Source organism: Myotis brandtii, unplaced genomic scaffold, assembly GCF_000412655.1.
Source record: "Myotis brandtii unplaced genomic scaffold, ASM41265v1 scaffold601, whole genome shotgun sequence".
Taxonomy (NCBI): domain Eukaryota; kingdom Metazoa; phylum Chordata; class Mammalia; order Chiroptera; family Vespertilionidae; genus Myotis; species Myotis brandtii.
In genome coordinates, this window is record NW_005370276.1 from 878,392 (window position 1) to 888,000 (window position 9,609).

Consider the following 9,609-nt stretch of genomic DNA (forward strand, 5'->3'; position numbering starts at 1 on the left):
GGTCCTGGGGCCGGGCGGGCGGGGGCCGGGACTTCTGGGTCCCAGGGAGTTGGGGTTCGGACTGCCGAGTCCTCCAGGCAGGGAAGCAACGGACTCCGTCCTCTCTCCTTTCTCCACTCCCGACTTACAAACGCGAGCTCCGTGCGGCGTGGGAGGGTCCTCGTCGGAGCTGCTGTGAAGAGAAGGCGTGGAGCGAGCAGGGGGCTTGACCATCGCGTGCCCCGATCGCTCTCCCAGGACCCCAGTGTCCAGCCACCGGTCACCTCCCCCGCCGCCCCCCCAGGACCAAACTCCTCCTCCCCCTTTTGGGGTGTGATTCCTGCTCCCCCACCCCCGGGCCTCCTCCATCACCTCCCTCCCAGCACGAGTCTCCCACGTGTGTCTCAGGTGGTGGCCGTAGCGGCGCGCGACCTGAGCCGCGCGAAGGAGTTTGCACGGAAACATGACATCCCCAAGGCCTACGGGTCCTACGAGGAGCTGGCCAAGGACCCGGACGTGGCAGGTGCAAGGTCCGCGGGATGGGCCCGGCCTTTGGACTTGGGGAGGGACCTCGGCTGGGAGACGGGCCATAGGCAGGGCTTTGGTCTGGGGTTTCCTCCTCTGCTTGCCCTTCTCCGTTTCCTTATTTTTATTTTTATTATTTTTAATATATCTTTTTATTAATTTCAGAGAGGAAGGGAGAGGAAGAGATAGAAACGTCAGTGATGAGAGAGAATCATGGGTCAGCTGCCTCCTGCACGCCCCCTACTGGGGACCGAGCCCGCAACCTGGGCTTGTGCCCTTGACCGGAATTGAACCGTGACCTCGGGGTTCATACGTGGACCCTCAACCACTGAGCCACACCAGCTGGGCTCAGTTTCCTTATTTTTAAAACGGGCAAAATGGCCCGGCCGGCGTGGCTCAATGGTTGAGCTTCGACCTATGCACCAGGAGGTCACGGTTCAGGGCACATGCCCAGGTTGCAGGCTCGATCCCCAGCAGGGGGCGTGCAGGAGGCAGCCGATCCATGATTCTCTCTCATCATTGATGTTTCTCTCTCTCTCTGTCCCTTCTTCTCTGAAATCAATAAAAATATATTAGCCCTAACCGGTTTGGCTCAGTGGATAGAGCATTGGCCTGCGGACTGAAGGGTCCCAGGTTCGATTCCGGTCAAGGGCATGTACCTTGGTTGCGGGCACATCCCCAGTAGCGGGTGTGCAGGAGGCAGCTGATCGATGTTTCTCTCTCATCGATGTCTCTAGCTCTCTATCCCTCTCCCTTCCTCTCTGTAAAAAATCAATAAAATACATTTAAAAAAATAAAAATATATTTAAAAACAACAACAACAACTAAAACGGGCAAAATAATAGTATCTCCCGGTTGGTGTTGTGAGGATTCAGTGATTTCGTGTCATTGCAGGGCGACAAGGATCTGAGAGGAGGGTGATGGTAGCCAGTGGTAGCTCCTTCCTCTGGGAGACTAGGGTTTGACCAAGGCGGTAGGGCTTGGTCCCAGGTTGGGGGGTGAGGGGTACCCTGATTCCTTGGATGCTGGAGGCGAGCCTTGGGGACTTGGCGGGGCTTCTGACCTCTTGACCCCCTTCCTCTCACCCTAGAGGTGGCCTACGTGGGCACCCAGCACCCGCAGCACAAGGCCGCCGTGTTGCTGTGTCTGGCGGCAGGCAAGGCCGTCCTGTGCGAGAAGCCGATGGGCGTGAACGCCGCGGAAGTGCGAGAGATGGTGGCGGAGGCCCGATCCCGAGGCCTCTTCCTTATGGAGGTGAGAATGGAGCGGCTCTTTCAACATCCCAGACAGCTCCCTGCCTTCACTAACCATGGTCGCCCGTGGACATTTTTGGAGGGACACAAGGGAGGGGTTGACCACGAGTTAAGATGACCACAACATGGCCCGGCCCGTGTGGCTCAGTGGTTGCGTGTGGACCTAACACCCAGGAGGTCACGGTTCGATTCCTGGTCAGGGCACATGCCCGGGTTGCAGGCTCCATCCCCAGTGGGGGGTGTGCAGGAGGCAGCCAATCAATGATCCCCTCTCATCATTGATGTTTCTATCTCTCTATCCCACTCCTCCCTTCCTCTCTGAAATCAATAAAAGTACATTTCAGGCAACACCGTTCATGGGCGGGAGACACGGCTTTGGGCCCCTAGCCCTCAGCCACAGGCATTCTTTGTGTTTGGCCTTATCGGGCTCGGATGTACGCAGGGGACTCGGACATCTTGCAGATTGTTAGCAATTCAAGTGGCTGCCACAGGGCCTGAGCAGTGCTGGAGTTAAGATGGCCACCTCGTGGTCCCTAGAAGCTATTTTAGTGTTAAGGAATATTATGGTGTGTGTTTTTTTAATTTATTATGTTTTAAAATATGTTTTTATTGATTTCAGAGAGGAAGGGAGAGGGCGAGAGAGATAGAAACATCAACAATGAGAGAGAATCCTTGATCAGTTGCCTCCTGCACGCCCCACACTGGGGATCGAGCCGGCCACCCGGGCATGTGCCCTGACCAGGAATCGAACTGTGACCTCCTGGTTCATAGGTTGACACTCCTCCACTGAGCCACGCCGGCCGGGCTATTATGGCTTTCATACCTTGTAGGTTCTGACAGTAGTAGCAACAGCTGCCTCTTACTTCCCCACGCCCTACGGAGCTGTCATATGCCTACTCCTGCGGAGCCTCCCGGTCCGTAACGTTCCATATGCCCGAGAAGTGGTCAGGATTTATCAGGGTGACTCAGGGCCTCTGGTTTGCAATGTGCCTGCCAGCGCCAACATTCTGTGAGTTTATTGCTTCCTCGTTTTTTTTATTGGCCCCTAATGTGTGCCACATCCAACCCGAGGACCTGGGAACTCATAAGGTATAAGACGCAGGTTCAGTTTTCAAGGAGTTCAAGGTCTGCTGTGGTCCCGGAAATGGGCAAGCCCAGTGCTCAGCTGCATGGACTTTTGTGGACCTAGTACTGGGCGGGCAGTCGACAGAGAGCCCGGTCAGGGGGTTGGTCAAGGAGCTTTTCCTACAGGGAGGGACTGGCCTGAGCCTTAAAGGGAAAGTCAGTTGCACAGGTAAAGAGGCCAGATGGGGGAAGCGGAAGCAAGATTTAAAGAAAACCATCGTGGGCAGATTTCAACTATTTAGTATGAACTTGATCCTGGATTAGTCAGGATTCCTGGCTTTCGAGTCAGAGGATTCTGGACTCCAGTTTCCCAGTTCCTGGCTCTGTGACCTTGGGCAAGAAACATGACTCAGCGGAGCTTCAGTTTTCTCACGCGTGGAATGGGCATGAGGACAGCTACCTGGCAGGGACGTTGGGAGGATTCATGATGTAAAACTGTGCACAGTGTCTTGTACAGAACACACACAGCCGACAAATGGGAGTTGGTATCCGGCGATGGGGGACCCTAGAGGGGGGCTGGGCAGTGGGGAGGCTGGATCAGCTCCGGGAGACGCGAAGACCCCTCTGGGGCCACGTGGGACACGGACTGCAGGGGAGAGGCGGGGAGTAAGGTTCGCTAGAGCCGCCATAACAAAGGCCAGACTGGGTGGCTTAAACAACAGAGATACTGTAGCCTCTCACACATCTGGAGGCTGGAAGTCTGAGATACAGGTGTCAGCAGGGCTGGTTTCTCCTCAGGCCTCTCTCCTTAGCTTGTAGATGGCCATCTTCTCCCTTTGTCTGCACACGGTCTTGCCTCTGTGCATGTGTGTGTCCTCATCTCTCTCTCTTTTTTTAAAAAATATAGTTTTATTCATTTCAGAGAGGAAGGGAAAGGGAGAGAGAGAGATAGAAACATCAATGATGAGAGAGAAATATTGATCGGCTGCCTCCTGCATGCCCCCTACTGGGGATCAAGCCCACAACCAGGGCATGTGCCCTTGACCTGAATCGACCCCTTCAGTCTGCAGGCCAGTGCTCTATCCACTGACCCAAACCAGCGAGGGCTTCATCTCTTCTTATAAGGACACTAGTCCTACTGGATCCGGGCCCACCCTCAAGACCTCATTGTAACTTAATTGGCTCTTTATAATTACCTCTTTAAAAACCCTATCACCAAATACACTCACATTGGGAGGCACTGGGGGGTTAGGACCGCCACATGAATTTGGTGGGGACAGAATTCAGCCCATAACATTGGGAGACTGGGGTAATGATACAGATAAGACAGGACAAGGCTGGCCCTAACCGGTTTGGCTCAGTGGATAGCGCGTCGGCCTGTGGACTGAAAGGTCCCAGGTTCAATCCCGGTCAAGGGCATGTACCTTGGTTGCGGGCACATCCCCAATGGGGGGGTGTGCAGGAGGCAGCTGATCGATGTTTCTCTCTTATCAATGTTTCTAACTCTCTATCCCTCTCCCTTCCTCTCTATAAAAAAAAAAAAAATTAATAAAATGTATTTTTTTTTAAAAAAAAAAAGAAAGGACAAGGCTAGAGTTGGGGACCTGGGTGTCAAGAGCAGGGGAGAGGGCAGAGAGCCGGACAGGACACAACTTGGGGACTGATGGGCTGTGGAAGGAAGGGGGAGGGTCTAGTTTGGAGACTGGGTAACAGTGGGTACCCCTTCAAGATTGAACCCCATGGGGGGAAAAGGAGACATATGTAATAAATTTACTTTCAACGATAAAAAATTTAAATAATAATAATAATAAAAAAGATTGAACCCCAGAAGGGAGAACTGGTTGGTTAACTAACTCCTGACCCCTCTCTTCCCCTTTCCCATCCTGCTTTCTCCCCTCTGTGGGCCTCAGGCCATCTGGACCCGATTCTTTCCTGCCGTAGAGGCTCTGCGGGCTGCTCTGGCCCAGGGAACTCTGGGGGACCTTCGAGTGGCTCGCGCAGAATTTGGGAAAGACCTCACTCACGTACCGCGGGCCGTAGACTGGGCCCAGGCTGGCGGCGGCCTGCTGGACATTGGTATCTACTGCATCCAGTTCATCTCCATGGTCTTCGGTGGGCAGAAGCCGGAGAAGATTTCAGCCATGGGAAGGCGCCATGAAACAGGTATGGTCTGTTCTGGACGGTATGGTGGTGATCAGAGTGATCCTCTCTTACTGGGTGCACTGACCTGGGAATAAGTCTCCTAGCCCATGAACACCAGGCGAGACTGCTGGAGAAATTTCCTGCAAGAAGTTAAAGAGGAGCAAGTATGGTCAGGCTCTGTATTAGGATTTTGCTGTGTGATCTTAGTCAAGGAACTCCATCTCTCTGAGTCTTAATTAGTTACTTACTGAACCACGTCCAGCCACGTCCAGCCACGTCCAGCTCGGCCAGTGGTGAACCTGAGGAGGGCCGGGGGGAGGGGGGGGCGGGGGGCGGTGAAGGATTAAAGAAAACAGACAAGAGACTATAGCTGGGCCCAGGTGGATCACTGTGCCTGGATGAGGAAACAGAGACACAGCCTGTAAGCCGAGCCTTTATTTTATAGTCAGAGCAAAACAAGGGAGTGGTCAAGATGTTTACAATGTCCTTGAGTTTCAAATCTACTTAATTACAGGCACCTGAGAACTCTATCAAGCTTTGTTTTGGCAGCACCTGCTGCACCTCCCACAGCCCACAGCCCTCAGCAACCTGGGACCACAGGGTCGGACCATAAGGTCAAGCTTACAACCATAGCCTTTGGCTATAATTGTGCTGGGAGGGCTTTGCCCTCCAAGCTGGGACTTGTATGTGGCTTTGCCACAAGAGGACCGTGCCCTCTCATCAGTCTGAGGCTTGAACCTGTCCAAACGCTGTAGCCGCTCTCCACAACTTACTGGTGAAATTTCAATAATAGGGTTGTTATAAAAAGTTAATGAAGTAACTGTTGAGGCAAATTAAGCAGTACATAAATACAAAGGATTATTATTTTTGAAGTTGTCTCAGTTAGCCTCTGCTGCATAACAAACTACCCCAAAATGTAGTGACCTCAGATAACAATCATTTATTCACTTGTGATTCTGTGGGTTGGCCATTGGGCTGGGCTCAGCTGGAGCGGTTCTTCTGCTGGTCTTACTCATGCAGCAGCCATCAGCAGCTGTGCCACTGGAGCTGGATGGTCTAGCCCAGGGGTCCTCAAACTTTTTAAACAGGGGGCCAGTTCACTGTCCCTCAGACCGTTGGAGGGCCGGACTATAGTTTAAAAAAAAACTATGAACAAATTTCTATGCACACTGCACATATCTTATTTTGAAGTAAAAAAACAAATGTTTTCGGCGGGCCGCATGTGGCCTGTGGGCCGTGTAAGCCAGTGGTCGGCAAACTGCGGCTCGAGAGCCACATGCGGCTCTTTGGCCCCTTGAGTGTGGCTCTTCCACAAAATACCACGTGCGGGCACGCACGTGCAGTGCGATTGAAACTTCGTGGCCCATGCGCAGAAGTCGGTATTTTGTGGAAGAGCCACACTCAATGGGCCAAAGAGCTGCGTGTGGCTCACGAGCCGTGGTTTGCCGAGCCGCAGTTTGCCGACCACTGGTCTAGGCTAGGAGGTCAGTGGTTCTCAAGTTTGGCTGCACATTTTTTGTTGTTGTTGTTAATCCTCGCCCGAGGATATTTGTCCATTGATTTTTAGAGAGAGTGGAAGGGAGGGGGAGAGACAGAGAGACAGAAAGAGACATCAATGTGAGAGCGACACATCGATTAGTTGCCTCCCGGGGCCAGGGATCGAGCCTGCAACCAAGGGATCAAGCCTTCAGTCTGTGGGCCAACTCTCTATCCACTGAGCCAAATTGGCTAGGACTGGAGGTCATATTTTAGAAAGCTGCCTCAGTCTACTATCTGGCCAATTTCTAGGCTAAATAGTAGCTCTAACAGATCCCATTTATTAAGTGCTTCCTCTGCAACAGGGTTTTATTATAGGTACTAGGGGCCCAGTGCATGAAATTCATGCACGGGTAGGGTCCCTAGGCTTGGCCGGTGATCAGGGCCGATCAGGGCCTTCCAGCTGCCGGCCAGGGCCTTCCTTCCTTCTGTGCCGCCCCCTGGTGGTCAGCACACATCAAAGCAAGCGGTCAAACTCCCAGTGGGTCGAACTCTCCAGGGGACAATTTGCATATTAGCCTTTTATTATATAGGATGATCTCCCTGAGGTAAATATATTACAGTTGTCCCCATTTTACAGATGAGCAAACTGAGGTTCAGGGACAGGAAGTGACTTGTCTAGGCTCACACAGCAGATCCAGAATTAGAATCTGGGCCTGTCTGAGACCAAAGAAAACTGGCTCAGAACTTCTTCCAGCCATTGCATGTCCGATGGGTCCCAGAACCAGGCTGGTACTTTACCGTGTTTAATTTTTTTGAAGCATTTAAAAAAAGTGTTTTTATTTATTTTAGAGAGAGAGGAAGGGAGAGGGAGAGGAACACTGATCAGCTGCCTCTCCCATGCCCGCTACTGGGGGTGGAGCCCACAACCCCAGGCACGTGCCCTGACTGGGAATGGAAGTTGCTACCTCTCGGTGAATGGGACAGCACTCAACCAACTGAGCCATGCTGGCTGGGGCTGTTTAACTTTTAACTAATGCTCACCTCTCTCTTATTCTGACCTGAATAGACTAAGTGCTTTATGCATTTTACATCCTTTAATGTAATGCTTATAGCAACTCTGTGAGGCCAGTTCCATTACCCTCATTTTAGAGACGAGGAAATGGATTCTCACACGCCTCTACAACAAGTATGTATGAGGAAGAAACTAAAGTTCAGAGAGGCAAAGTCTCTTTAATTTTTTTTTTTTTGTTAGCATTTATTTGTTTATGTGTTTTGGTAACAGCTTACTGAAAGAATTCACATACCATACAATTTATTCATTTAAAGTGTATCATTCCACTGAGCCAAACCGGTTTCGGCTTTAATTTTTTTTTTTAGCATTTATTTGTTTATGTGTTTTGGTAACAGCTTACTGAAAGAATTCACATACCATACAATTTATTCACTTAAAGTGTATCATTCCAGCCCAGCTGGGGTGGCTCAGTGGTTGAGCATCAACCTGTGGAGCAGAAGGTCATGGTTCCTTTCCTGGTCAAGGCACATGCCCAGATTGCATTCTATCTCTCTCTCCCTCTTTGAAATCAATATATATATATATATTTTTTTAAGTGTATCATTCCACAGCTTTAGTGTATTCACCATGTTATGCACTTATCACTAGAATCAATTTTAGAATATTTTTATTACTAAAATGCAAAACAATAAATAACCCAATTCTCCCACACCGCTGAGCCCTAAGCAACCACTCACCTACGTTCTGGCTCTATGGGTTCGCCAAATATTGGACATTTCACACAAATGGAGTCCTACCGCATGTGGCCTTTTGGGTGCGGCTCCATTCCCTCACCATGACTGTTTTCGGGGTTTCTCCCCAGGTGTGGACGACACTGTGACTGTGCTGCTGCAGTACCCAGGGGGCGTCCACGGCAGCTTCACCTGCAGCATCACCGCCCAGCTCTCCAACACGGCCTACGTGAGCGGGACCAAGGGCATGGCCCAGGTGAGGCGCTGCCAGCAGAGCTGGGATGGGGCCCTTAGCACAGGACTGGGCCATCTGAGGCTGTTGGAGCTGGACGTGGGCAGAACCTGTCTTTTCCCACCGTTGCTAAGAAACCCACCCTCCACCAGCAGGCCCCGTGATGGGGTCTGGACCTCGGGGCTCCTTCCTGAGGTGAACCCGTGGGCCTGTTAAAAACCCTTCGTCCTGATAAGAAACCAGTTCTTATCAGCCCTGCCTAGAGGGCAGTGGTGACCTTTGGAACTGCTCCCAGGACAGGATCCAGGGGTTACCACAGAGCGGCTTCCACGCGCTGCCTCTGGCCAAGTTGCTGGAAAGAAATCCTATTCTTAGCAGAAGAATTTGGGCCTTGCCCCAGCTGCATCTCTGCTTTTCCATTTCGGCCTAGAGTTGGGTCTGGGAATAAGCGAGGCCCCCAGGGCTCTGACCGGTTTGGCTCAGTGGATAGAGCGTCAGCCTGAGGACTCAAGGGTCCCAGGTTCGATTCCGGTCAAGGGCATGTACCTTGGTTGCGGACACATTCCCAGTAGGAGGTGTGCAGGAGGCAGCTGATCGATGTTTCTCTCTCATCGATGTATCTAACTCTCTATCCCTCTCCCTTCCTCTCTGTAAAAAGTCAATTAAAAAAAAAAAAAAAGCAAAAAAGCTAGGCCCCCAGGGCTCTGGAGCTAATAAAAAGTCTCCTGGTGGAGAGGAAGGTGCTGGATGGTGTCAAAGTGGAGCTGGAAAGCTAAGCATCTCCTCCAGGCTCCAGCATCCCCCTGGGGACAGGGACATGCAGGCTTCCAGTGAGATGAGACACACACTCCCAGCAACCAGGTTTGGGGGCTCCAACCTCCCTGAGGATGGATACGGGGCAGCCAGCCCTTGACCACCAGGTGAGGGAGGGAAGCCCCGAGCATCAGCAGGCAGGAGCCCCAGCCGCCCGGCTGGTGAGGGCAGTGAGGCCACCTGTTTTCTCGCCCCAGATCCTAGACCCCTGCTGGTGTCCAACAGAACTGGTGGTAAAGGGGGAGCGCAAGGAGTTCCCGCTGCCCCCAGCCCCAGGCAAGGAGTTCCATTTCACAAACGGAGCGGGCATGACTTATGAGGCCAGGCACGTCCGGGAGTGCCTGCGAAAGGGTAAGGACGTGCAAGGCTGGGGGTGGA

The 9,609-nt window shown here is 52.1% G+C and overlaps 1 protein-coding gene across 1 annotated transcript in view; it reads left to right on the forward strand.

Moving 5' to 3' along the window:
- Positions 1 to 6: 6 nt before the first annotated feature.
- The window catches only part of DHDH (dihydrodiol dehydrogenase (dimeric)), a gene marked incomplete at its 5' end in the record, with an annotated part of 12,915 nt that continues 3,312 nt past the window's right edge, over positions 7 to 9,609 (forward strand). The window contains 5 exons of the mRNA XM_014550426.1: positions 7 to 499; positions 1,595 to 1,758; positions 4,733 to 4,985; positions 8,318 to 8,442; positions 9,429 to 9,597. Of these exons, the coding sequence (XP_014405912.1) occupies positions 7 to 499; positions 1,595 to 1,758; positions 4,733 to 4,985; positions 8,318 to 8,442; positions 9,429 to 9,597 (1,204 nt within the window). The remainder of the gene's footprint in view (positions 500 to 1,594; positions 1,759 to 4,732; positions 4,986 to 8,317; positions 8,443 to 9,428; positions 9,598 to 9,609) is intronic.